General features: G+C 35.5%; 1 protein-coding gene across 2 annotated transcripts; it reads left to right on the top strand.

Moving 5' to 3' along the window:
• On the top strand, positions 1-26,799 carry Sans (SAM_USH1G_HARP domain-containing protein Sans). Of its 2 annotated transcripts, none has more exons than XM_068775679.1 (9): positions 1-361; positions 11,682-11,825; positions 18,870-19,091; positions 20,539-20,765; positions 21,615-21,781; positions 22,625-22,791; positions 23,501-23,623; positions 25,308-25,432; positions 26,205-26,799. In XM_068775679.1, the coding sequence occupies exons 1-9, from the start codon at positions 339-341 to the stop codon at positions 26,474-26,476; spliced, it is 1,470 nt and encodes a 489-aa protein (XP_068631780.1). In that variant the 5' UTR covers positions 1-338; the 3' UTR covers positions 26,477-26,799. The 2 variants fall into 2 exon arrangements, with proteins under 2 accessions (XP_068631780.1, XP_068631781.1); XM_068775680.1 differs by lacking the exon at positions 1-361 and adding an exon at positions 9,812-9,898.
• Position 26,800: the final 1 nt, after the last annotated feature.

The raw sequence follows: 26,800 nt of genomic DNA, 5'->3' as shown, positions 1-26,800 counted from the left end.
GTAGCGCGGTTAACGTCGATTTTGGCTTATTTTGTTAAATATTTGCGTGGAATGTGTTTTTCACCTGTGTCAATTAGAAAAACAAATAATTGAACATAATTTCAATTTAGTATACTTTCGCCGGTACAGTATTTATGTTTAAACAAATTATGTGATAAATTAACTAAGTTTTAGAAGTATTGAGGTGTGAAGTGTGAAAAAATACTTTCTCGTATTATCAATTTCGCGCTGTTCAGAAAGTGAATTCGCCGAAAATGAGTTAAACAAACTTTTATGAAACTGAAGCATTTAGTTCTGGACCTTAATTAACTGACTTTTTTAAACAATTTTGTTAAAATATGACTACTGACAGATTTCACAAGTAAGTATTTTGATTTCACTGGTATCTATTCTTGTTTATATCTTTTGAACATATCTAGTGAATTACGAATAGATAAGATTGTAATAATGATTATAACATAAAATAATATAGATTTTGCTAACTAGTTGGATTATGTTCCAATATTTTTATTCCTAATTTCTGCTATATGTTACGGCAATAAATTGGATATAACTATTTAAGTAATCACACAAATATCGCACTATTTTATTACCTGGAATATAAAAAACTAAATTATGTATTGTTAATATAATAGTGCCAAAAATATATTTTATGATAATCTTGTTGCTTTAAAAAGAATATAGAGCAACAGATGGAAGTCAACTTAGTTTTTATGAATATTAGCTAATTTTGCTATATCTTTGATAGCAATTACTAAAACACGAGACATTTTACCGCCAAGCAAAGCAGTGAAACAATAAATTAAGAAACACTAACAGTCCTAGACTAGGTTATAAATCGCAAATATGTTGGATTTTTTTTATAAACAGAATTAACTGTCTTGGCGAACTTCGTTCCGCACAACAGTCAATGAATAAGTACTTATATTTCGTATTTATATATTTACATAAAATTATAATTTTTTTGTAACATCATACTGATGTTTGCAATTTTTCCTTATATTATTTTTTATCATACTTACATTTTAATAGTTATTTCGAAGACAAACCCTAAAACACCTTAATCATGAAAATTGATCCAGCCTTGTTTGTTACAAATTGATGGATTAAAAATTTTGATCTTAAAGTAATTTTTGGCGTCAAGTTCCGAAAATTAGACGTACTATATTCAATCACAAATTATTGTATACTAGTTAGATTGATTTACTAGACCACCCAGGACTCCACCATGGCACCCATTTCTTTCTTACAGTATGGCGCAGGTATTATTTTTCTAATTCGTCGAAATAAGTAGAGTAAACGACTTCTTCGCTCTCCCAATTCACACCCGGTGAAGCGGTAAATGCCAACGATCAAACAGAGCTAATCCATGACAAAAAATTCTTTACTCAGCTACGTAATACATCAACCGTGCAATATTATCATTTCAGGGTTGCATTCTATCTGCAATTGTACCATCGTAAAGCTAAATAAGATGTAATGCTGTAACGTACGTACTTAGTCTTGCCATAATTATTGTTACAAAGGAAAACATTTTTCTTATACGTAACATTTATTACTTTTACAGTGTGTAAGTTTAATACATTAATGTAAAACCATTAAAATATTATTGGTTATTGTTAGTGGTCTCCATTGGCGGCAATACAATCCTTTAAACGTTGAGGTCAGTAATCAATAGCATCACTCACTTTTTCTATGGGAAAATACATAATGGCGTTTAGAGCAAGCCTTACTCTCTAAAACTGACCATAAATCATAATCCAGTGGATTCAAACCAGGAGTAGATGACAGCCAGTCTTCAGGCCTGTCGAAACCCGGAACGTCCATTCTTAACCTAGGTTGGGTGGATCTGGCTTTATGACCCGGCGCCAAATAAGACCATTCTTAGTCATTGACTATGGTGTGGTTAAGTCAACTACCTTCTGTAGAATCGAAAACATTACTTACTTGTGCAGATGTTTTGAGCCTTTTATCACAAAAATGTGGCTCACTCACTCCTTCATACCTAACACCCCACATAATCATCACTGAAGTCGAATAATGCCCACGTTGTCGTCTGTTGAGTAGTTGAGAAGCTTCTTGTGAGTTTTCAGCATAAACAAGGTCATTGTTTGTTAAAATATTGCTTAATTGTAAAAACTTTCTCATCCGGAAACAAAATTTTACCACCCTATTCTTTTTAAATTATCAGTTGAGAAATGACCAGTGCGTCTCTTAATTGCTGCAAGTCATACGTTGCTTTAAAAATACGTGACATGGTTCTTAGTGCTATGTTCATCTCCCGAGATAAAATCTTATGCTTTCGAGCAGGATTCCTTCGAATTCTTTCACTTGCTGCTTTGATCGCCTTTTGTCGTACGAACACAACATGGATGGCTAGATCTTTTTCTGTCACAAACAGAGTAGGTTTCAATGTACCTATCAATAGTCCGGTGCACAAACATTTAATTTAATTCCAAGCTTATTGAAGATTTTAAAATTTTTATTTGGCACTATACCTACTTTATGTAATCCAATCACCACAGCGATTCGGTTCTCACCCCACGCCATTTTAATATTTTACAATGTATTGGCGCGAATTAAAAAAGACTGTCATAAAAATTACGGATTTTAAATTCAAAAGTAATATACTATTAATTTTTAATTATAACAGTGTTTATGCCAGACTTCGTACGAAACGAAAAAAACGAACGTCGTAGAAAATTAACACAATAGTCTACGTTTTAACGTTATGATGTTAAAAAATATGTAATAAATGATTGCATGAAAAGAAATTACAGTTTTCTTTGTTTTAATCAAGGACTGTTTATAAAAAAATAATCCCTATTTCTATTAGCCACGCCTTAATTTTACAAAAGATTAATAAAACCAAAATTTTTCTGGTAGGAATAAAATTATTATAATAATTTAGAAGATTTAATTACTATTAAAACTTTTGCGTTTGACAGTTCGCTTTGATCTTCGTGCGTGTCATATGCTGCAAATATATTTTATAGCTGCGTCGGCCAGTGTGTACGGAATACAAAAAAGTATTTAGTTATTTCACTTTTAATCAATCAATAAAGTGTTCGATCTGAAATATAAGTACGTATAACATAGTATAATGTAAGTAATATAAATATAACTTATTTTTACACGGGCAGTACAAAGTATGTCGAGGTAGCTAATATAAAATAATACTATTATATTTTGGTTTAAAAAGGACTTCAGTTGGTGTAATCTCCGGTTGAAAGAATCATACCTTTCTACGTCATAATCATTAATGCAAATGCAATTCTGTTTATGAATTTTAAAATTCGGATTTTTTGTCCGATGTCTAGTGTTTTTGCGTTTGAAGTGAAACGTCCGGAACATTATTACGGTGCACTTGTTTTAAAATGAGCAGCTTTAAATATTTTCATCTTTCGCGCCATTTGTGATAACGTGTGTTACTTGTCTTAAAATAAATTATTACTTATTTTATAAATTCACCCGTAGTCAACTTTAAATACCAAATTAATAATTTTTAAATTAAAATGTTTTTAACAAACTTTTAAACAAAAGTTTAAACATTTCAACTAGAATTCGTGTGTAAGTACTAATCACCTACCTCGTGTAAGTCTTGTAAATTGCGTCTTTGCCTGTCTCACCGCCCACATATAGGTAATGTTAACAAGGCAAAAGCAACCGACCAAATCGAAGTTCAACCTTCTCGGGCGCATTTGAATCTGAATGCTAAAAACATATTGAATAACAACTCAAGCCAAGTTCCCCACGGATGCAAAGGTGGAACTCCCACTTAAGCGATCTAAGAACTGGACGTTTTCCTAATACAGTAAAACCATGTGATATAACAGCCCGAGTCAAAGTTCCCGAAGAAGACCTCAAGTTACTTATAAAAAATTTAGGTTCAAACCCGCAAATAAGTACTTGCGATCATAATAGTAGATTCATACCGATATGACATGTATGTGGTCAGCACTCCACTATACGCGCTTTGGACTTCTAATTAGACTAGCAGTTAACCTTCAAAGTAGCTTGCAATAGTAAGTCGTGGGTTCAATTCTTCAAAAGCACATCTTAGTTCTTTCAGTCCAGACACCCATTGCTAGACTAGAGACACTCTAATCACCACGCTTAGAAAGCGGTTTAGCGATCGCAGTGTGGTATTATAGTGCGCAGAGGACGCTCCTGTCCATCTTCTAGAAACTATTTACGAACAGTGGCAAGCCTATGTATATAATGCACAAAGCGTTATTTACATAAGATTGTATACTGGGGGGAATCGAACTTTCGATTGCAAGTCTCAGCCATGTACCACTGGGCTATCACAAAAGCACTACTGTTTACATTATATAACATAGCTTCTGCATGCGATACGAAGAAACATATCGTGAGCAAACCTGCATATCCTGGTATCAAAAATTGGCAAGAAATGTGATATTCATTGTAGCATGAGAGCGCTACTCGTAATTGTATAATGGCCAGTTATGTATCATATTATATTTAAATTCGGACACTGGCAGATGAATTGTCGCTGTATTATTGAAATACGCAGTCATTAGTAAGTACACGTGTACTTTTTAATACACGAAAGATATTTATGACAACTGTGATAAATATCTTTCGTGTCTTACTTTCCTTGTCAAAAACGTAAAATTACGTATTAAGAATACGTTTCCCACTACCTCCAAAAAACGTATACGATTTCGTATTGCGCCAACGTGGTAGACTAAAACCGTTTATCATCATAGAAGAGTTTTCTTTCAACGAAAAATCATATAAAATTATTTATGGATTTAATGAGTTATTAATTTGTAGATACATATATTACAAAAGGAACCATCAGTCGATGTTTTAGCGCGCAAAGATTTATATTAATTCATCTCATTCGCTCGTTCACAAAATGATTCTTCAAATAAAAAAACACTTCTTGGATATCTGGTTCCAATAGCGAAAACGTTGAATGCGTTATTAACGCATAATATTATCTGAACGAAACATTTTCTCACGAAGTATGTAAAAGGACACAAGAGCGGACAATGAAGTGCCGATGTCGGAAGTGCTAATCACTCTGCCGCAGAAACAATCGCTGTAACCCTGAGCCAATGTTATGATCGCGCCCTTCACCCGCCGGAAGTGGCAGGAGACACGCTTCGCGCGCCGCCTCTGGTTCAACGCACTGCCACACTATGCTCCGCTATTACTCATAACGATTACTAGAAATTCGGGCAGGCAAGCATTCTTACTATCTACTATCGCATGGTTGCACAGATTTATTAAGACTAGGGGCCACTCGGGCAAATCATGGACTGATGGCGGGCCGGCCGCCAGAAGTATAGGTAATTACATTTTTTTGGTTTTATTCTGGAATAGAATTCAATATTTTTCGAATGTACGAGAGAGAGAGTATTATTTTTGCTGTCGGCGGGCCACCAGTATTCGACCGGCGGGCCGCATGTGAGCCGCGGTCTGTGCATTCATGTACTATCGTAATTAACTCATGTAATAAACGAAAAACATCATTTCACTTTTTTTCCGAGGGATGCAATGTCATATGAAATCTGGTGTTCCCAGATTACGCTTTGGAAGAGATACCATTTTAATTTATTGCGACTAAACCTCCACGGACTGTCCTTCGCTGCACTTGACGGTCCATGGTCTCCACTCCAGGACCTTGAGGCTCCAGCGGCCAACTGTAATGCCCGCTATCCGAATATTTTTTTATAATGGAAAGTTCATAACCTATAATCAAAACCAATATATACACAGATTGAAAACTATTTAAAAAAAATAAAACGCCACTCTCATAAGTCGTATAGAAGGACAGAATGAATCGTATATATTTAGAAAATGACTTTGTTATACGCTAAAAATTTTTTACTCTATCCTTCAAATACATTACAAGATAAGCTATATGATATGTTATGTAACGTACAAAATATATTTATAATGGCATAAGCACTGTAATTACCCTTTCATCTCATGCGTATTGCGTATAATTTCTCAAGCAAAAGATTATAGGTTATGTGTGACAATCATATTAGTACAATAGAAATCAGAATAAATATGCAAACAGTCGTAAAATGGGTGAGCAAGGCTTTAGAAATGCGAGACGATAAGTTTCCAGTGACATCCGGACTAACCTGTCTCTGTATGAGGAAATGCGATACTCTGCTTACTGTTTTGGTTTGGAGCGGTGAAAACTGAACAACACGCTATCGGAAAAGCTTAGATTTCTTTATAGTTTTACATTTATATGACGCAGTAAGTAGTGTTGGCGTGATTGCGTTGTAAAATATGTAGTGATAATTCATTATTACTTCAGCTGAAAGACGCCCATTGCTGGACATGTCCTCCAAATATTTTTTTTAATATTAAGTTACAAATCAATTATTTCGGTGTAAACATAAACTTTATAAAATTATTGTTAAGATTAACGAACATTTGATTTGTGTTGGTAAATGTAAATATCTCAGCGGCGTCACAAAGGATTCAAATCTTTCTTGACGTTGTTAAATTTTTATAATATAAGAAAATTTTCCGAAACTGTTTTTTGTAATGATCAAAATCATGTTAGTAATGTTAGCTAAACTGTCATTACTTTTTTTAACAAAACACTACTGAAGCTAATTCTCCGAACGCGTATTCGCTTGGTATCTTTCGCATAACGTATTTTATTCGTATAGTATACTCTATATTCTATTGTCAATAATTTCAAATAGAATGAGGAATTTACATCTGCATTAGAAGGCCAGCGATACACAAAAAATATACTTCGTTTTTCTGAATTATACCACCTTCTAGACACGTCTCGATATTTATAGCATATCCTAAAAGCTTTGAAACAGCAACAATGTTATTTATGTAGTGTACATGCTATTTTAGAGCCGCAAATATGTACAATGACCAGTTACAATTACCTAATATTACGTTTTGTACTTATTAACCTATTGTTTCAAACAACATAGATTATTCGATAAATCTTTATTTCATATAATATGGTTAAATTAAAAGGCAAACTAACGCTATCTAATTCCCTTTTTTTTTTGCGAAATTGATATTAAAATTAGAAATAGCTCGTCGTCACAATACCAAATGATTCAAACCCGCACCTTCACGCCTGCATGCGCGCTGTAAAGAGGGTAGAAATAACATTGCAACACGCAGACTAATTGCAACTTTACTGCCGTCGGTTTAGAAACCATTTGTAATGGGCGTGAAGTCGTTATCGATATATCGATTGTCGATGTTTCAAGCCAGGTGTCAGGTTGCTAGGCAGTTGCGTGGTACAATAGCACTGGCAACTCTAATTGGGCTTTTTGCATAACAAAGGTTTCATAGACCTAGAAGCGGCGGTACTTGCCGGGGAAAACGCAATATTTACTGTTGTACTAGTTTCTTTTATTGCCAATGATAGTGATGCTTTGATATTCAATCAATTTAGGTAATCCTTGTAACTTTTAGGCAATTAGGCAAAGAAAAGAACAGTTCGGCATAAATGTAAAATATCTCAACCGATCTAATGCCCTATATATTTAACATAGTACGCGACACAATTTCCAAAAGAGTCACGATCACCATTAGCGAAGAATACGACGCAATTACTTATTATTGACGTCAAGACGAATCTATCACCTGTTCGGATGATAAATATTTTAGATCTGAGAAAGAAACTCGGCGGAACTATATGTATGTTGTTTGAAATAATGTAAAATCAAGTATTTATTTAATAATGAATGCGAACACAATTTTCTAGTTGTTCTATCTCGTATGAAATCATATAGCATAAGGACGTAATTTGATATTGTTTTTAAAACCTAACCCAATAGAAGCTCACTTCAGTAAGGTAATGTTCACACTATCCAGGATTTTATTGTAAAAGTTATAAATAGGCGTCAAACGTTGACGAAAACTTTATACTGGGTAATTGTATATAGCTTTAAAAGCTGTAGAAAGGTGAATGTATATATTATATGTTAGCATATAGTATTAAAGCTTTTACTTATTTATAATGATTCTGTATAATCACTCGTGAAATATGTCACATTTATTTAATGAATGCAAAAGGTCAATAAGTTCTGGTAATCCAAAGTTCAGAGACAGATAATAAACGATAATTAATTTAAATAAATACCGATACGTATTTTGGATACGCCTTTTCTTACATTGTTTATTATATCTGAAAGCATTGAATGTTTGGATAGTATGTAACGTATCTAAAATATTAATTAAAATGCTTTTATTACGTCCAAGCAATACCATTGAAGACGACAAGCATATTTATGAAAAGAAAGACAATTTTCAAATGAATAGTTATTTTGTTGTGTCATTATTGTAGACATTGTATAAATCTACAACAATTGCGAATCGATCGCTTAATCACGAATGCCGATTCAGCTACGTATACCAGCGTTATCGTTACAGATAATTGAATTTTTTAAGTTTCCGCCGCAAATGATAACTACACATGTATTGGAATTATAAAAATATTTAATGTTATTTAATTTATCGATACATTTATTATCATCACCGACATCAACACCGTAATAATATGAATTAATGCAAACTGAAAACAGTAATGCGCATATATTTTTATATGGCGAGCACAAACAGAGCTGTGCTCGAGATTTAAGCTACGAGATCGTATCAGGTTTACTGAAATAAAAAAAACTGAACTGTAAGTAAAAGAAACTAAAATAAATAACTAATAGAGTGGTAATTTAGTAGTGAGAAGGCCACGTAGAGCGCAGAACTGATGGCTGCTGAAGCCTCAAGATTGAGGAATGGAGACAAAGAACCGGCAAGCGCAGCGGAAAACCTCCACCACTAAGTCAACAGAAACCCTTATTCAACCGATTCTATTCGAAATCTGTGGGTGAGGTCTGCGTGTAGTAGTGAACTTCCTATGACTATCATGATGATGATGGTATACGCCGCGGTGAAGACCGGTTGACGGCAAAAGAAAACAAACACAGACATAGACTTAACGACCCGAAGAATCTAAATAATATTGGTCTAATGATTTAGCTAATCTATCTAGTGAGCAATGATGACCCAGCGGTCGAGGACTAAAATTCTAATCGTAGGTTGCGGGTTCGATGTCTGGGATACAATCTTATATGATTAACACTTTATATAGAATTGCCACTGCTCACAAACAATTTCCCAGAGAATGGGCAGCAGCGTCGTCTGCGTACCATGATACCACACTGCGAACGCCAACCAACCTGCTAATCGCGGAGATTAAAGTATAGATATCTTTCAAGCGACGACAACGATTTAGCTAGTACAGTTAAACAGAAATCTGTTTTTAACAGAAATAAACGGCAGGAAAACTTAAGGAGTTTTTATATAGAATATCGTCATCGTCAAACATAAATGATTTTTTATTCTGTACACTTTAAGGCGATTAAAAAAATTGGATTTATAACATTTGTCAACTATTATTAACCAATGAAGACTGAATGTAAATTTTTAATACGTCAAGGATCATCAACGAAATCAATTTCACATACAATATCAAAGTAATAAAATTTACTGGAGTAATTATGATTTGTACAGGAGGTAACCACGATGTACGGTTAAAAGTATAAAACATACTAATATATAAAACATATTATCTACCTACATACCTAAATAAATATTGTTTTCTTATATCTAAAAAAGATTAGAGGGAGTTATTGAAAAGAGCTTGAAATAGTTTAGCGTACGACACCGCAGTGACGTAACAAGTTCAATTGTTCATCCGCCATGCTCTCCTGTAGTTGCAAACTGTGACGGCCTGTGGCATTGTTCGTCCGACTTAATGTATCATAGCTAGAACATTTCGCACGCCCGCTGCCGATCACTGTGCAGTGAAAGTTAACATTTAAGTTTTAATTTTTTTTTATATTCAAATTCTGGTTTATAACTTTGTGCGAGTTGATTATTTGGGATGTATGTACATAGTGACAACATTTTTCATACATTATTATCGATATATCGATAAATAAAAGCATTGTTCAGTTTATCTCGTTTTATAGTTTCATTGCTTTATAATTAAAGCAGTAGATTATAAGAACATATATTAGGGGTACCGGAAAGTAATGTCGCTTTTTTTAAGTTCACGGAACCTTCCGCTCCTTGAACTCATCTCAGATGAAGCTGTAAAAGCCTTCGGGCTAAAAACACGTACTTCAACAGAGAATAAGGTCGCTTTCTTAAGTTAAATTCCCACGACTTCATATTTAACAAGTTCTTATTTCCAATCAACAATATTATGTATAATACTAGATGACAAAAGGATAGAAGAAGAAGGAGCAAAAGGTTAAGGCCTTTTGCTATCTAGTATACAAATTTTCAATGCCCGAGAGGTAAAAATCAATCGGTTTTTCTGTAAAATATGTAGACAGAAACAATATTTCTTTCAGGTCCCCCTAATACATCATCACCATTAAAGTCATAGTTTGTGGCAGAATGATCTTATGATACACATAGGACGCTGCAGCCCATCCTCTGGGAACTTGTTTGTAAGCAGTGGCAATTATATATGATTGCATCCCAGGAATCAAACGCGCGATCGTAAGTCTCTGTCCACTGGGACACCACAGCTCACTATATAGACTAGCTAAATCATTCGATATCCGTTATTTAAATCATTTGGGTCGTTAAGTTCTGTGTTAGGTTTCTTTTGCCGTCAACCGGTCATCACCGCCACGTATATCACCATGATCATTTTAGCCGTAGGGTTTACTGCACCTATGTGCAGTAGAGAGCCTTATGGCTCATCCACAGATTTCCAATAAGCCCAGTTGAAATTGGCCTTCATACAGCGTCTTCCGACGATCTTATCAAGATTTCTGCCCTTCTTGCGGGTGGACATTCTGCGCTGCGTTTGACATTCCCTGCGGCCTTCAGTTCTGCGCAATAGGAACAAATTATGCTTCGAAATTCTGAAGTCAATATTTCTATCGACGCTAAACCTAGGCGTTAAACAAGCATAATGTAAATAAACTATAAAAAAATCACAGTTAAGCTGATTTTCAATAGAAATAAAACAATAAGTGCGGTTTGTTTCACAATAACAGTACCGTCCATTTATACTACTACACCAAAAGAGATATTTCGCTATTCCAAATGTGTACTCCATTTATATACTACTAATTAAGGAGACAGTATTTTTTTGTTGTTCAAAACACAGATATAGTCCTCATATTTAACAAAAGGCATTTTGTTTTTACTTACATGAAAAAAATGTCTTTAAATACTCGTCCTTGCCACGACTGTTTAGTCGAACTTGCACCAACTAAACTCCACGACGCTCCTTCACCATGGCTGTACGCAAGGACCACGGGAACATTTTTACACACGCATATCTTTTCCAGCGACGGCTGCTTACTGAATTCATCTTTCATAAGCAGGAAATGAAAGAGGTAGCGACTCTCAATAGCTCCCGGAGGAACCTCGGCTTGGACCGCTATATACTAATATTACAGCGGATTGGGAGGCCGCTTAATTCGAAATTAATTTTTCAAAAGAGGCTTAAACTAACCAAATAAAATCTAACCCCAAAACAGAATCTACAATAGAAACGTAATTATTATTTATTTCAATTGTTTTAAAGAGCTTTACATCTCATAAGAGCATATTACGTCTGTTTGCTACTCTTGCGGTTTCATTCGCAACAATAAAGTAATTAAAACTGACTGTTCTGTGTTCAGGGCGGCCAAAGATGGCCTACTCGACGTGCTGCGAGAGGCCACACGCAAAGAATGCAACAACAAAGACGAGTCCGGCATGACGCCCACTCTGTGGGCAGCGTTCGAGGGACACATTGCAGCGCTGCGCTTGCTTTGTGGCAGAGGGTAAGTATCTTTATATTAAGTACCGATACGTGTTGCCGGTGATGGCTTACAAATATCAAATATAGTCATTTATTATGGGCTTTATAAGAACACTCAAGTCACTCACAGAGTACTGGAGAGGACTGTGAATGGAGCTTCGCTGCGAGATCGAATAAAAAATGAGTAGAACTGTAGAAGAACCAAAGTTTCCAACGTCGCTCGAAGAATTGCTCGTTTGTAGTGGCAGTGGACGGAACATAAGGTTCGATCAACCGATAGACGCGATATGGGTACGCGCCCCCACTTGGTAGACCTACGACATAGTCAAGGGCAAAACCGTATCGTGGCCATCTTTGGGGGAGGCAATGCCTCGCATAAGATTCATCAACTGATGATGATGATGAAATTCTGATAAGTAAACCAAACAAAAATGGTTTTGGACGAATAATAATTTGTAAAAGAATATTAAAAAATAATTAAAGATAATGTATCGTTAGCGATTCTTTTTACATATAATCTTTTTTGAAGATCCGACACGAAGCGTTGCACACAAATCTTTAGCAAGTAACCGTTTATAATCACACCATCAACCTCGCAATTAAAGCTTTCCATTGAGGCAGGGTTTGGGCCGCATTCCATTAACTTCTAATTCATATAAGTGTAACATATTAAAAAAATATAAGTGACAGTATGTTCTGACTGTTGTTAGAAATATATAATCAAATAATACTCGATAAGATTGTGTAGCTATATTGTCTGCGTCTGTTAATGTTTTTTTTTTGAATAAAGAATCCTTATTGCATATATAATAACATAATTTCATCTATTTTCTGTGTACATATGATGTAATAATCAACTTATTATTATATTCTTTTAGAGTTTAAAAAACCAAAATAATTTTTCTAAAATGTTACTGACATGTTTGTTCGAACGTTTTAGATAATAAAAATCGCTTCACTATATTTCAATATTTTGAGTAATATAAGGTGAGCCGTAATTAAGTCCACTTTTTAAAAAATAATTTGTAATAATACTTATAATTTATCGAATACATATTTTTATTAAACAATGGAAGGAATGTAATTGGTTTTTTTTTTTTATAATTACATTGCCGAGATTTCGCTCAGATGTTCTAGAACAATCTTCGTAACGATACTGAAGGTTATCATAGACTCTCTTGCAATTTTAAACTATTGGAACTGCCGCCTTTTCTTTTAGACTCTTTTGCGTTAATTCACCAATTGTTTTCGGAGAATTACTGATAAATGACTTCTTGAGATGACCGAATAACCAAAATCACATGGCGTCAAATCTAGGCATCGTGGGAGCCACTAAAAGGCACTATTAGATATGACTTTCCTTGAGAACATATCTCGTACAAACTCCATGTTCGCATTAAATATGTTACAAGAGGCCTGTCCAGTTGGAACCAAGCCATGAAATCGAATTGAACTCTTGAAGCTTTGTTTGCAGGAAGCTATTCAAAAACAGAAGTTACTTTATTATAGTTTGCCATATATTTACCATGATCTGACTTTTCTGATAAATGTACATGTTATTTAGTCGTTAAATAACGATAAGGTAGAAGGCATTATTAGTAAAACTTACATTAATTACTGACGTATTATCAGATATTCCAATTCACTGAGTGGTGTTCTTGACTAACACATTTAGTCATAACTCGTTCAAAATATAATAACACAAAATTTTAGTTTGCCATCGACTTGAAAAATTATAATTGTCACTCAACGAGAAATGGGCAGAGCTATGCCCGGGATTTCTCTATTAGATCAAAACAGGAATACAAAGAACCGTAGACGAACGAAAGTAACCGATATAGTCCATCGAATTGGCAAGTGAAAGTGGCAGGGGGCGAACTACAAAGCACAGAACACCGGCCACTAGGATCCGGAGTTTGTGATTGTGGGAGAAGGGTTCTGGAACGAAACCACTGACCGGTGAGAGCAGCGCAAGACATCCACCTATAAGTTAAACAAACATGTTTAATTTCGTTGGAATACATTGAATAAACACCTCTTCCAACAGATGTAAATGAAAATCTATGGGGTAGAATATCTATATATTGCGTGTATACAGGCTGGAATAACGATAAATTGAAATAATAAAAATATCTGTTCCGTCGGTAATTAATGTCGATTTATCATACCGCGGTTATAGGTGATTTTAGTACAATTATGAAAGCAGTGATAATACAAAGCGTTAGTAATTATAGTTATTAACGTGTTTAATACACGTCACATGCGCCGTTTATCTTCGCTGCAATAAAACACTTCCGGCGATTATCAAACGTCATAATGAATCATAAAATAACAATTAAATATCAAGTATGTTCTTCGCTGTAATCTAAAAGTGTAAATTGGTAATAATTACAATTACACTTGCAAACATTACGATAATTATTAATATTAAACTGTTTTCAACGTACGAACACTGACATAATGATGAGGTTTGTGAAAAGTGGCTGTCCGAGTTCTTCGCAAATAAGGAGGGGGGCTTCTACGAGGGAGGTATTATGAAGTTACCGTCTAGATGGAAACAGATTATCGAACAAAACGGCGCATATTTGAACTAAATCCGATCACTGTAAAACTTTTTATAAATTATTGAATAAAGTGCAAAAAAGCGGAAGGGAGATATTTGACAACCTGTTATTTCAGAGAAGTCCTTTACCAATAAGGTGATGTCATGCGATTTAAACTTTCAAAAGATGTTCTATTTCTCAGTTATTTTCTATCTGGACGGTCGTGACGTGTACAACCTTAGGATGATATTTCATCATCATTATTATTTCAGAATTTTTCACTGCTGGACATAAGCTTCCTGAAAGATTTTCAATAAGACCAGTCAGATCATCTGTCCACTTTGTGGGTATTCTCTACTCCAGAACCTTAAAGCCATCTGTTTTGTGATATGTAGTCTATCCACTGGCACTTTAACTTTCCGATCTACAGGGCCATGTCGGTTGTTCATCTCTTCATTGATGATTCGATCTCTCTTTTAAAAATCTCGAGAATGGCTTTTAAAGCGATTGTAAGCTCGCCAACATCGCCGCAAGTGGAAATTTCTCTGCCAATTGTTAAGATCGTCAGGAGACGGTCACCCGGTCCTTTTGAAAATCTATGGACAGACCTTCTAGACGACCTACGGCTGAAATGACGACGATGACACTACGAAATAGCCATACGTTTCGTTCGCAGTAAATTTATGATAATCTATACAGTCATAGTCATAAAAGTCGTTAATAATAAATAAATATTGAGTAATTAAAAAAAATATTCTATTTTTACATATTTTCTTAACAAATAAAGAAACAATTGTTAACTGAACGAAAGTAGCTGTACTTTGTACAAAAATACCTTTGCAGTTTTTGAACGTTAGTGTTTATATATATATATATGTGTGTGTGTGTATATATATATATATAGATATATATATATATATATATATATATATATATATATATTTATATTTATACATAAATGTATGTAAATAATGTATGTGTGTACGTATTGGTAAAAAAATTGGTACTGTAGGTACAGTGATAATAAAAAGTAAACTACAAAGTCAAAAATACAATATAATAATAATGTTATTGTTTATTGCTTTAAATATCAATTAGTTATCATTTTTAAAATTATATTATTACACTGGTTGGACACAAATTTAAAGTGATTTTATTGAAAACACGATATATAAATATTAAGGACGCCCTTAAGTTAGTTTGGTTTGGTTTTAAATGCACGCCCATAACACTGCACTGCCACTTTCACACGTGACGTCCCCATAAAAACCGTACAATACATTTTCCGAGACACCGCATGTCGTCGCTTCGTCTTTTATTGCATATCGTGTGGTGTTTATTAACTCCGGCTCTGCGCAACCTTTTTAAGGCTGCTTGAACACGAAATTTTAATATTTATAACAAATATTAATAATATACCTTTTGCGAGGCGAGAAGCAGATTCATAGTGACAGTAATTGAAACACTCTGCTTAGCAATAAAGTGATTCCGATTTTGAAATTGGTGAATCAGTATTGTTTTTAATTATAATAATTTTAATAATGTTACAAAGCGCGATTTACGGAACCTTATAAATATGAACCCTAGGATCAAGAACAGGCGTGACTTTGAAGTTATTTATTATTTTTATGTACGGGTCTCTGAAATTCTACCCGAGTACTATCTCGAACTTACTAGAACCTTGTCCGTAGTATAAATAGGTGTACTCCCCATGACGACAATTGTTGTTTTTCGAGCTATAAGATTAAGATCTACGATCAATGATACAGGGTGACTATTTGTTAAGTTGTTTGGACAGTGATTTCTTAAATGATTTGGAAGCGTAGTTTAGACTAGGCGAAAGTATACTTTGTGTTAAAGTAGGGTGACCATCTGGTTTATAAATAAAGGACTTCTTGTAAACCAGTAGTGTTTCATTTCGAAAGAACCCACAGTATGTAACAATAATTACATAGTTATTTAAAATGAAATATATCGATTCTTGTTTACTAGTGTACGACAGCAATATTTCGATTATGTCTACCAAGTAACATCTGTAAGAGAACAGAGCACCTGTAAGAGTAACACCTGTAAGAGAACAGCTGGTCTCACAGATTGGACTATTCAAGAGACGAAATAACCCATCTTAATTAATATAATAAACCTTCACATATCTTTATACTAACTGCTCCTCGCTCGCTTGGCATGAACTGGAAGACGCGGTGTGTGTAAACCACCCACTAGGAGGACCGACAACAAGGTCGCGGGCAGTGCAAGACGGGTCATCGTGACGTCACGTTTATCAGCTGATATGATAGTGATATAAAGTTTTCATTTCATGCATGGATGCATAGACCGCGGCCCGCTGGTTGAATACTGGTGGCCCGCCGACAGCAAAAATAATACGCTCGTACATTTGAAAAATATTGAATTCTATTCTAGAATAAAACCAGAACAAATTTATTACCTATACTTCTGGCGGCCGGCCCGCCATCAGTTCATGATTTACCCGAGTGGCCCCTAGTCTTAATAAGTCTGTGCAACCATGTTATAATGTAAAAAAATATAAAAAAAATGTTGTCATTTTGTCTTACGTTACAATTATTTTGCAATTTTACACAGAATATATAATAATTATGAAAAGAGTTATTTCAAGTTATTACTGTAAATATAATCAGTAGCAATTTAAATGGACATGTACATATATTCACCTGTTATTATTATGTCATTTTACAACTAAAAACGCACAGCCTTTCAATCCCTTTTCTCAGTGATTTCACTTTCGTCGTAATGAATTAAGCTGTTTTTACGCTGAATTAGCTCATTAACCCGCTGCGTGAGGTCACAGCGCCGGTTCTCAAGCGTTATCTAATGATTTTTCTTACTTTCTTCACCTTTATTACTCAATGACTGTGTGTGCGTAATATCAATTTAAGACTGACCTCTTGAGAAGCCAGTTACATGTATAATTAGTAAAGTAATATTTAACCATACTATAAAACTACTTAAACGCCGTATCACGGTACCGACATACATTAAACCTACCCCATAATAGATCTATTTTCTACATAAGGACATAGGTTTTTAGATCTCTTTCCACATAACCTGTATAAAGTGATTACTCTGGAATATGCTACATTATTTTTTCTTTAACGACAGACAAATAACTTCTAACAGTAAAAATTAGAAAAGAAAGATAGAAATTGAAGAATTGGGAATGTAAGTAAAAAAGTAGAAAAAAGATAGATTGTGTGAAGAATGACTGAAGAGTATGGAAAAAAAAGAAAAGATAGTGATTTTTTGAAAAAAAAATAAAAATACGTCTCTGTCACATAAATAAGATAGGGAAACGAGAAGCCCCCGATGCCACACCCTCCGGGGCTACATAAGAAAACAGTAAAATTTCTGAGAGAGTAAACAATAATTCATTTTGATATATCGTTATTACAATTTTTAAAAAGTCTTTTACTATATTATCACTACGTTTTTTAATATTTATGAAACCATTGATTTTTGGTTAGGCTGTACCATGTAATGGACAGCGAATGAGCTATACATTCACCCTATTAAAGCTTTTACGTGCAACCAAACACCCTGTATAAGTAAACAACAATTTCATTAAAATCTATATGATACTACAACTTATTGACGGTAGATACATCTTTTGTCCAACGCCATATGTAATAAGTACCACACACCACAATAAGACTTATATGAAAAAACCAAATCAAAAGTACCATATATAGTACTTACAAGACTATGCCAACGAGACGGATCTATTATAGAAATAGAGTGTGCTTTATTACGTTCCTGACACGGTCCTGTTACGGTCATGGTACGTTACAGTGAGCAGATTCCTGTAATGTGAAAAGCTTGTCACTGCCTGAAGTATGTGAGCGGCAAGACGGATGAACACGATTTACAAATCGCACACGAGATATTTGAGGCAGTCTGCACGTCTTGACGTTTCTATACTTAGCGTTTTACTATTAATGCTTCTATTAGTGACGAAAGAAAATAGTACACCAATTTTAATCTATGCAAACAAATAAATTGGGAGAATTAAAATAACCGCTTTTTACTACATACATATAAATATATATGTATATACATATACCAAAACAACATTTTTTAAATTTTTGACTATCTGTCGATCCGCTTGTTCCGGCTTTATATCTGAAATGGCCGGACCGACTTTGATGGGACTTGTACTGGCAGAAAACTGATGTAATAAAATATAACTTAGGCTACCTTCCCTTACCCCATAAATATAATTTTTTTTTAGTACCAACTGGTATGTCATCTGTTTTAGGGCTCTGCTAAATCGACGCAAGTCGTCAATCAATCGACCGCTCATATCATCATCTACTGCTATATCATCTAATGTATAAGTCGTCTGCCCATCTCATCATCTATTGGTATAATATCTGTTGTATAGCTCTTCCTGTGTTGTCACTCACCCGTACGTCGTCTGTTACTATTTGGTATAAAAGTCATCGTCAGTCAGATTGCACTTATTTATTTTTAATTCCTACTTATTGCAGCGGAGAACCCGACAAGGCGGATTACTTCGGCAACACGGCACTGCACTTGGCCGCGGCGCGTGGACACAAGGAGTGCGTGACCTTCTTGGTGAACTTCGGTGCGAACGTTTACGCCATCGACGTGGACGGACATACCGCGCAGGAGCTGGCCGCTATTAACGGACGCGAGGACATCCTTCGCTTCCTCGACCAGGTCACCGGCAAACTAGAGAATAATGACAAGTAAGTATTGAAAGTAAACGAATGATGAAGATTGATGGTCTTTATAAGCAGGCACAAGGTCACCTGGAAAGCAATCGAGATTATCGAAGCTTCGCTGCGAGGTTAAAGCAGGAATAAAGATTTCGGCAGAAGGGTTCTTCTTTAGAAGGGACCTCGGTTAAAGTCACCGACGTAACTCGAAGATTTAATCGTCTTAAGTGGCTATGAACCAGGCACACACGAGCACCACCAGGCACAACCGACTATTGGAGCCGAAAGCTTCTCGTGTGGCTACTTTGAATTGGTAGATGCGGCGTGGGTAGGCACCCCACTGTGTTAACCTACGATATAGTCAAGGTCTCAAGAAGTAGCTGGATGCGGTCGTTATAAGGATATTTGAGGGAAACCTGTGTCTTGCAGTGGCATCTATCAGCTAAAGTTCAGAATGTACAGAACGTGTTTACAGGCCGTTGTTATCATGAACTTATCACTAAGGAATCTCAATTCATTTTGTATTTATTAGCCTACATTCAAATATCATCATGTCAACAGATTGACGTCTGCTGCTGAACATAGGCTTCTTATAAAGCTTTTCAATAGTATCGGTTCAGCGTCTTCAAACAAACTTGTTTCTACGCTGCGCTTACTAGGGCATGAGTTCTTCTATGTGACCTGCCTAGTGCCATTTCTATGTACCATTTCGCTGGGCTATAGTTACTTTCATTCTTCTACAGATCTACTTATCCTTGATTTAATCTCATACAGAAATCCATAATGATCTCTAAGGGTCACTGAGCGACTGTGAACTTGCGAATGAGGCTCGAAGTGTGCACCATGGAATCCTTCAATCTCTACATATACCCATTCCTGACAACTGTTCTTAGGTAGTCAGTTTTGTTAGCGGGCGCCACTGATCTTCGACTTAAACAGGTCTCAACTCTCATACATTCCTCCTCCATCTGTCGTTCGTCACGACATATATGGCCACTGCTACTTCAGTTTGCATATTTAGAGAAACATACGAACAAGTTTAGTGCGCTGTCGACTTTCTTCGACTGCGGACGGAGGAATGTCAATATCTGTACATCATTCGCTGTTTTATTTTTACAGGTACATCACGATGTTCTTTATCTTTTTTTATTTTTCTTTTTTATAACTATATTTTTATTACGTTTTTTCAACCTCGAAATTTCTACGATATTTCGAGACTCATTGGCGAAAGAATTGCTAAAACCTCTCTAGTTGTATATAATATGGTATGTGTATACATATATATAGATATATATACCTATTTTATTACCCTTAATATTAAATAATAAATATAGTATTTATCACATACAAATAATATATATAGTTTTGTACTCTTTTGCTATCTATATCTGTGTACTAAATGCCGATCAGGCACTAGGTCTGCCATTAGACAATATGTAAAAATATTATAAATAATTTGGAATTTTTTTTTTTTAAGGAAAAAGGCTAAATCATTAAAAGAGAAAGCGCGGAAAGATCATGAGAAAATGCAAAAGCAGTACGCGAAGAGACAAAGCAAAGCCGAGGTGATGGCGGAGAAGGAACTTAAGAAACTTGCAAAAGAATGGGAACAGGGCTACAATGAGGAAGTGTCCACCATGCCTCATAGACCCAGCAATGTTTTAATGGCGTTGAAGCAAAGGATGATAAGGTCCACAAGTCAAGGTACGTGAAAAATTTAACCCACAGCGTACATCACTGCACTACTTACACCATTGAGTCGTTTCGGCTATGTCGTCTCAACACTAAAGAGATTTTATTGACACAAATTTCTTCTTACAATTAATGAATTCAGTATCTGTGGTGTAAACTCTAGAGGTGTCTTATTGCAATTATTATTTATCATACGTCGTACGTATGAATAAATGGATTTTAATTAAAGGTTCAAAAAATACATATTATTCAGTTAATTCCCAAACAAACTTTTAGTGAATTTAACTAGCTTCCATATAATCCGATTTGTTTATCTTATTTAAATGTTTATTTATTTTTACTAAAACGTAAAAGATGTCGAAATGTAAATTAGAGAAATCGGGGCAAGTCTTGTTGACTTTCATTTATATTATGCATATTATTAAATATAGGAATATTCATAGACCAAGGGCAGCGCAACTGCGAGACGTCTACTTATGTATGTCAAAAAATTAATTTACGTATCTAATGTTTTGTTTGTGTGGGTGAGAAGTTTAATGTTTTTCGAAATTAACCTACAAGTTGAAATAGTACATAATAAACTACATACATAACATTATCCCTTCAATTAAAACACTAAATAATAGTAATTGATAATGAAACACGTGTGTGTACTTTGGCATTTATTTTAAGTGTATACTTAGTTATGGAAATCTGTTTGTTTCTACTTCTACTACGACTGTTGTTGCTCTTACTACTAGTACTACTACTACGTCATGTGATAATAAGCTATTTATGATGTGTGTGCAAACGTTTATAAATGCTGATTATTGCTGAGCTATCATTAACAATATTAATGAGCCGAATTATGTTCTACCTTAGGTAACCTCCTGGCGGATGAGCAGCCTCGGCCAACATACAGCGCGCTGGTGGGCACAGTGAATTCGGGCGCCCGGGGTCGCGGTGCAGTCTACAAGAAAGCTCTCGCCAGCAAACTAAGAAACGGCACGATCGGGAAGAACACTGCTACTAACAATGACGACTTTAAGGTTAGATTAGCAAATTTAATTTATTGCTAATAAATTGCTAACCCAACTGATTTTAAGTAGTGATACGCCCTATCCTACCAAGTCTATAGACTCTTCCTTTATCACCTACAAAATACTTACCATATGTATTCACATGATAGCTTCTATGTGTAAAACCTTTAAAAAATGTAACAACTTTGGCACCTATTTCTAATGACAATGTATAAAGAGATGTCTGAGAAATATGTTACATTAATTTATTCAATAACTTCTGGCGGTACAACGTCAGGGTAGACGATAAACAATTATTTATTTTAATATCCAGACTGGACTTACACTGCTGCCCAAGTGGCACTTGAATATTTCGCGGGTGCCACTTAGCCTAAAACCTCTTTTAAGCCAGCGAAACACAAAAGCTTCCAGGCCTCGGCTAGGGTCGCTACATACTACAGCTTCAACGCGTTGGGAGGTCACCGAGATCTTAGATTGCTCCATGACAGATTCAAAAGGCTCAAAGGCCCGTCGAGGGGATCCAGGCTTGGCAATTGTCAATAAAACCCGTTTAGCATTTCGATACAAAGGCGCCCAAGAGGTCCCAACCTCAACTTGGTCGGTTTCGTTTCGGAACTAACGCTTTCCGCTCTGAAGAAGAAATTCTACTATCGCTTCTATTCAGAATGATCAGGGGTAAGCGACCACTGATACATGAGCTGAACTCTACAAGGCCGGTTGATATTTGAACGGTTGTAAAATGTTGTAAAATTGTAAAATGCAGCCCATGTATTATTTATTGTGATCATTGGTTGGCGTTTCAAGTGATATACGATCCGGCCTCATTTCCTTGTTAAATTGTACCGGTGGCAGGTTGGCGAGGTGGAGCGCACGGGACGGCGCTCTGTGACGTCACTGAGCGGGTTGCGTCGCGACTCCGAGGTTATGTACGTGGGGACCTTCGGTGCGGGACCACAGCAGCGAGCCAACGTAGCGGACGTGTTCGCGGACACGGAGCCCAAGAAGTCCACGCTCACCAGGTACCCCCCATTAGTACACAGAACGTCAACTGTTTCAATTGTATAAATAAATCCTCTATTATTAAATTTTTTAAAAATAGCAAAAAACGCTTGTTAATAGGTTTATTATTAGAATTTACTTCACTGTAAAATTAAATTATCTTTATAAAAGTAGGCATAAGCAAACACTTAAATCGTCAATTATTTTAACATTATAAATAGTAAGCTACCACCAGTACGAAAACGCCGATCAGCATTTTTGTAATGAATTGTGTAAAATTGGTAACAAATTTGGGGCCGTTCATAAAATATGTCACTTGGGACTTTTTTAAACTCACCATCCCTCTTTTTGACACAACGCTTAATTTTCTGCGACTCCCTAGGAAATTTAAATCACCAAAGCTAAATCTATCGTCTAGAAATAATGGATAATTGTAAATTAATCTATATTTTAGGATAATATCGAAATTAAGATAAAATAATGGTTATGACAATTAAATATTTTCTTTGTCATTCAGATGTCTACAAGTTTTCTTTATTCTTTGATATCTATGTTCAGCATTGAAGTTACTCAATGATGACTTTACACCACTGCACATCTCTACATCCTGGCTAGTAGACAAAATATACGTTATTTTATTTTTTAAAAATATGTGTAACCTCATTATTGCTTGAATACATGGATACTCATTTAATTGCGTTATAATGACAAAAATGTAACTTCTTTCAGGTCGGCGAGCCAGCCTGATTTCCTAGCGGCGCAGGGTGAGGACAGTGGCATCGGGCAAGAGGTGCTCCTGCAGGAACCCGCCAGTATCTTCGACCGGCCTGGCTTTGGGAGTGTGGCGTTCAGGTAAGATCATCAAGAAGTATTTGCTACGAAGAATTTTTACATTACACAAATCTCTAACAAAAATACCTAAGTACATAAATATTAATTACGAAATACAAATTTTCTCTTCCGCCTAGAACAATAATGGGATAAGGAATAAAGAATATGAATGTTGCTTGAAGACAAAAAAAAATAACATATTATATATAGTAAAATACTAAAATAACATATACGCAGCATGAACCAAACTATATGTAATATGTTATGTATATAAATTAATTATTTAGTTGGTGGAGTAAAATACTTTTGGTTTTTCTTTATATAAAATGACTCATCAATGTCACATTCAGTCAGATGTTTTGGGCTTGCCACAAAATTGAGACATCTACCCTCACGTAGGTACTTAAAATACATCACTGTTATATCCGTTATAAAAAGTTTAATGTGTTATAATTTCTCAAGCGCGTGAATTATTGTAAATATCTTTATATTGGAATGATGATCGTTGCTAGGGGCTTGCAGCCCATAGGAGCTAAATTGCCCTAAAAGTTAAAGAGAGGAAAGACGCGGAAACCCATCATTTATTATACCTTCAGCCTCTATTAAGGTAGCGAAGCTTAATGGCTCTGGTAAAGCCTCGGCTCATGCCACTACATACTATTTGCTATATACTATAGTGACAAGGTTCAGGAGCTCCCACCTTTAGTGGAGCACACACTCTTCGATTGTACCCTTTTAAGAGTTCGACTCAAAGGTTACCCGAGAGAGAACGAGCGACCCTCGACGTGCGGTTGCTATTACCTGATTTTTTTATGACCCCCGCTATTGGGGGCCTCTCGTACCCCTATTTATGGTGGGACAGGGACTTTATTTGCAATTCATCATCACATGATTTTTTATTTTCACTCTCTTCTTTCATATTTTACTTTCTCTTTCGGTCTATTATCTATCTTTCATGCTACATTTCTACTTTCTTACCCTTTTGCTCTGTGCATCTATCATTCTTTCCTCTTTTCTTATTACATTTTACATTTTTACTTATTTTCTATAATACATTATATATCACATTTGAGTTTTATTTTATCACATTTCTTATTGTATATTTGGATTTTTATTTTTTGTATAACGTTTTTAACTATTTTCTTGCAACAACCGAGGAATTCTTTCCTAGTTTCTTTTTCGCCTATCAGGGAGGCTATTGTCTCCTCCCTTATTTTAACGCCAGACCGGCACTCGAATTCGAGCCGGAGTCTCCCGAATGCGGGACACTGGGCCACAAGGTGGATCACGGTCTGGCCCACGCCCGGTTCACAGAAGCACGAGGGGTCCTCCTAGAGCTTGAACCTGTGGAGGTACTCAGAGAACCCCCCGTGCCCCGTACTATTACCAGATTAACATTATTAACACTTCGAAAAGTATTAGTAGTAGAAGTGGCAGAAGAAAAGCAAGCAACGCTACTATCTAGAATGATAGGGGGTTGTGGTCAGTGTAATACAGAAAGCGACCACTATTCCTACCATCCGATTGGTTTTGAATTATTTTGTACGGCGCCGTTTGTATGCCGACTGATGTGATTGTTTTGTGGGAGGTGGCCAACAATATTAGCATCACAAGAGAAAGCGCTGTTGTGCAACCATGTTGACAAAATCAGAGGGGGAGGGGTGAATTAAAATACTACTAATCTTATGATATTGTTTACGTACAGACGTTCGATAACAGCCACCCTCAGCGCGTTACCGGGTGGCCCGGGTGAGGACCTGTCCATCGGGTCCGCAGGCTCGCTAGCGCGCCACGCGTACCAGCCCGCAGAGTGGAACTCCGTACATTCTGGTAAGTGTTACAGTAGACCAACAGTAATACTTGACAGTGGATTATCTACAGTTTTATCAAACAAAACCGCATGAATTAGCAGTGTTAATTTTCCTGTCCCTGTATATATATATATATATATATATATATATATATATATATATATATATATGTATATGTATGTATGTATATACACACAAAGATATATATAATATATGTGTATGTGTGTGTATTTACACATACATATAATAATCATACATGGGTCGAAATTTTTTTAAGTTAAAATTTTTTAATTAGCTCGAAATAGCAAAGTTAAACTAAGTTGTTTTCCACCTGAAATATTGTTTCGTACCAAATATGCCTTCTTATTTTTATTTTCAACTGTTGCGAAAAGATAACTTTAATTACCGTATTTTTTAAATAAATTACTATAGTAAGCAAACATCTACAAAATTTTTGTGTCAAATGTTTTCATAAATTTTAGTCTAGTCTAATCCTCGCTGTGCTTGTGTTTTTTTTTATAAATGACTCCGCTTTGAGGCCTCTCGTACTCCGGTGTCGTTAGTAGACAGGGACATTTTAATATAATAATTTTTCCACATGACTTAATTTCTACATTCTCTTTCATCCTTCTCAATATCTTCTATTATTCCTCTACTGTCCATCACATTTCTTTCCAAATCTTGTTTTCTTTCCTGCTGTACTGGCGTTGTTGCACAGGGCTGGCTACGTTAAATTCCAGTGAAATATTTTTAAAACCCGTTATTATTAAATACATTCTTCACACTTTCAGGGAGCTCGACAATAACGTCAGACGAGGAAGGTGAAGTAGAAGAATCGGGCTACGCGTCCCTGGAACGTTTCCTCATCGCGTGGGGACTGTCTCAGTATGTACAGAAGTTTAAAGACGAACAAATCGACTTGGACGCCCTCATGCTGCTAACTGAAAGCGATTTGAAATCCCTGGGCCTGCCACTTGGACCGTATAGAAAATTGGTCACCGCAGTTCAAGAGAGAAAGCAAGCGCTCTCGCATCCAGGCCCTATCATAGATACGGCCATATAGTCGTCGTAATGCTTTACATCAATATTTAATTAACCGCAGATTAAATGAGGTTATAATTAAGTCAATTGTGAGAACTGTCACCGTTAACAAAGATTTTTATTTTATCTGGTATTCACTGTCAAAAATTTTTTAAATTAATTTGAATCGCACAGTTTTTATCCACCTAGTTTTTCAGTGTTATATGAAAAATGTTACGAATATATTTTCAAGTTATAAATGTTGTTACTTGCAGATATGAAATTATATTCTAAGTGTTTCGTACCACATAATGAATGCCTCGTGATATGTGATAATTTTTAAAATGTAATCCATTCCATCCATTAC

Source organism: Battus philenor, unplaced genomic scaffold (assembly GCF_028537555.1).
Source record: "Battus philenor isolate CCGP_79_NKW_IND1 unplaced genomic scaffold, ilBatPhil1.0.hap1 SCAF_9, whole genome shotgun sequence".
Classification (NCBI taxonomy): Eukaryota; Metazoa; Arthropoda; class Insecta; order Lepidoptera; family Papilionidae; genus Battus; species Battus philenor.
The sequence above is the reverse complement of the archived record's forward strand: the minus strand, read 5'-3'. Positions and strand labels throughout refer to the sequence as shown.